This window comes from Dama dama, chromosome 28 (assembly GCF_033118175.1).
Source record: "Dama dama isolate Ldn47 chromosome 28, ASM3311817v1, whole genome shotgun sequence".
In the NCBI taxonomy this organism is placed as follows: domain Eukaryota; kingdom Metazoa; phylum Chordata; class Mammalia; order Artiodactyla; family Cervidae; genus Dama; species Dama dama.
Genome location: NC_083708.1, coordinates 59103416 through 59106792, shown reverse-complemented (window position 1 = coordinate 59106792; position 3377 = coordinate 59103416). Strand labels below are relative to the sequence as shown.

The 3377-nt window shown below is 41.3% G+C and overlaps 1 protein-coding gene across 1 annotated transcript; it reads right to left on the bottom strand.

Moving 5' to 3' along the window:
• Positions 1 to 215: 215 nt before the first annotated feature.
• Positions 216 to 2820, bottom strand: LOC133048053 (oxysterol-binding protein-related protein 9-like). Its single transcript, XM_061131591.1, is given in 2 exon segments — positions 216 to 2413; positions 2416 to 2820. Coding segments are annotated over 2 exon segments (1920 nt in total). The 5' UTR covers positions 2707 to 2820; the 3' UTR covers positions 216 to 784.
• Positions 2821 to 3377: the final 557 nt, after the last annotated feature.

Below are 3377 nucleotides of genomic sequence, written 5' to 3'. Positions count from 1 at the left end.
AGGTTGTCCTCATTTCTTTTGATCCTTTTTTCTTTTTTCCTCTCTGTTTCATTTATTTCCATCATTTTATCTTCTACCTCACTTATCCTATCTTCTGCCTCCGTTATTCTACTCTTGGTTCCCTCCAGAGTGTTTTTGATCTCATTCATTGCATTATTCATTTTTTTTTTTTTTTTTGGTTGGAAAAATTACTTTATGAAGCCTTACGCATTGAGTATAATTAAACCATAGTCCAGAGTTAGATACAATAATAGTTCAATTCCAAAATAAAAGTTATTATAGGTGAGACCATGAAATTTCCTAACACGTGATTTTAATACATTACACTAAATTTTCTAAAACAACTGAGAGGAACTGCTATTTACAGTAAATGGAGTATTTATGAAAAATCTGACATCAGCTATATTATATATATGTATATATGTATATATAGAACCCAAGATTATATGAACTAGGAAACAGGTTGTATTGTATATCTCAACAGCAGTACTAGAATGCAGAGTTTAAGACTGGGATTTATACCGTGGGATTTGGAAAAGGAGCAGACATCTTGTTTTCAAAACCTGAAGCTTTTCTCAAGACCAAAATCAACGTTGTAACTGCCACAGACAGGAAAAAGGGAAGCTTTGCTCGCTTTAAGTGTTCATCTGCATCATAAAGTCCAGTATCCCTGAGATAGGAACCACTGCAGTAAGAAGGGAGTGAATAGGTTCTCCCAAAGGAAGATTGTTGCTTAATTATGCCTCCTGCCCTGGAACCAGGAGCAAACTTTGTGTTTCCCAACCTAATGTTTGGCAGCACCGAGACGCTTCAGTAATGGTTCATCATAAACCCAGCATTCTCCATCTTCATGAAACAACCTTGTCTCCCACTGAATTTCCTTTTCCTTCCTTTCTCGGGCTTCTGCTCTTTGTCTTTCTTCAAGTCTATGCTTGGCTTCAGTTGCTGCATCAATGTCTCTGATTTTTAAGTTGAAAGTGACATCCTTCCAAAGGCAGTGGGATTCGTACTCATTCTGATCTTCCAGCTTCCTTACTTTCTTCTTAATTATAGGCAACTTCTTGGTATCTATAAAAACTACATTTTCCCCTGTTGAGTATTTTGCATACATTACACCATTCCACTCCCCTTCAATTGAGCAGAAAGACTTCTTGTCATTTGGAGAAAAAATCTCAGCAGTAATTCTGTGCTTCTTGCCCCCATAGAAAGGTTTAGTGTGGAAGACGATATTTGCACTGTAGCCAGTCTTGGAACAATTAATATTGCATTCTCCGCCTAGTTCCACCCAGGGCACTGTGAGGATAGACCTGCCGTAACCATTGGGGAACGTGAGAATGTAATGTTCATCATGCTCTAGACACGAGACACAGCCCTGCCCTATGTTGTGCACCCCAATTGACATGCCAAGGAATTTTGATTTGGTCCAGATATGAGCATTGAATTGTATCTTCTTATTAAAACACTCAGCATAAAAGGCTGAAATGGGTGGATGATGAGAAACCTGCTCAGCCACAAATGTTACACTATTCTTGGAAACCCAGGGAACTGGTCCTTCTGAAACTAGCTCCGCATTCTCTTCAGTATCATTTGGTAGTGTCCAGTGACACTGAAAGATTTCGCCCAAAATGGGGTTGTATGGCTTTTTGGCAACCGATCCTTTCCTTCCTGCGTGAAAGGCTGAGAGATACCACTTCACAACCTGAACCATTCAGTCTCTGGCATCCTTCTGGTCACTAATACTCACAAACAGGTCCGGGTGAGCAAAAAAGTCTGCATACATTTCTAAAAGAGATCTTCTTTCAAGAATAAATGTTGGAAGAACTACCTTCGTAAGATCCATTCCAAGTCTAACCTGTGACAACAGATGCATGATAACACTCTTGTGCTCTTCCACCGACCCTGCCTCCCCTTCGTCATCTCTATCATCATGTGAATCGAAAAGGTCAGCATCGCTTGTCCCATTGGACATGGAAGAATTAAGTGATTCAGTGGTATCTGGGCGCTTTAGACTATTTCCCAAGCTGCTGTGTGTCAAGACTGAGGCAGATCCAGAGGAATCTATTAAGTGCTTTGGTGATGAGCCACTCTGATGAAATTCATCTGCATCATAGAATTCATCTTCACTGCTAGAGTAAGAGAACTCTGGGACGGTGTTTGGAGACAAGTTGACATGGCTTGGAGAAGTGAGACTGCTACTAGGTGGTGAGTGGCCACTGCCTGTACTATTTGGTGTTGGAGTCTGATGATGTCCCAAGGTTGTTAATACAGGTCCAACTGGTAGAGAGGATGGACGCTGCTTTGACTTACACAACTGAGTAGGTTCTGGAGGTAAGACAGTCTGGGAAGGCATTGTGTTGACCACAGGTTCCAAGGGACTAGGTTGATATATTGCATCCACAGGATTAATAGTACTCTGGTTGCTGAATTGGCTCCCCACCTGCTTCTAGCCACTGGTTTAGCAATCTGCAGCAACACAATGCAGTGTTTAATTGATTCTACCATGCTATTTGTTGTCTCTTTGAGGGTTTCAATTTTCTTTCTCTGTTCATCATCTTTGCAGTTTTGAAGTTTATCATCAAAAAGCTTCAACTGTTCTATCAAGATTTGTAGGTATGCATCAGCCTCTGTAAGTTTCTTATCAAAGTCCTGGACACTAGGAACAAATCCTGAATCCAAACCTCTGCAAGTGGCCAGCAAGAAAGCCATTCATCAAGGCCCCCGCCCTCTGTGCCTCCAGGGGAGGGAGCCGAGGGCTGCTGCCGAGCACCCCTCTTCGCCTCCCTCCGCCTTTTCACCGACGCGGTGCAGTTGGTCTCCTCAGGTTCTCGCATTATTCATTTTTAATTGACTTTTTTATTTCTTCTAGGTCTTTATTAAACATTTCTTGCATCTTTTCAATCTTTGTCTCCAGGCTATTTATCTATAACTCCATTTTGTTTTCAAGATTTTGGATCATTTTTATTATCATTATTCTAAATTCTTTTTCAAGTAGATTCCCTATCTCCTCCTCTTTTGCTTGACTTGGTGGACATTTTTCGTGTTCCTTTACCTGTTGGGTATTTCTCTGCCTTTTCATCTTGTTTAGATTGCTGTGTCTGGACTGGGCTTTTTGTATTCTGGAGGTCTGTGGTTCCTTTTTATTGTGGAGGTTTTTCCCAGTGGGTGGGGTTAGACGATTGGCTTGTCAAGGTTTTCTGTTTAGGAAAGTTTGCGTTGGTGTTCTGGTGCGTGGAACTTGATTTCTTCTCTCTGGAGAGCAATGGAGTGCTCAGTAATGAGTTTTGAGATGGGTCTATGTGTTAGGTGTCACCTTGGGCAGCCTGTATGTTGATGTTCAGGGCTATGTTCCTGCATTGCTGGAGAATTTGCTTGGTATG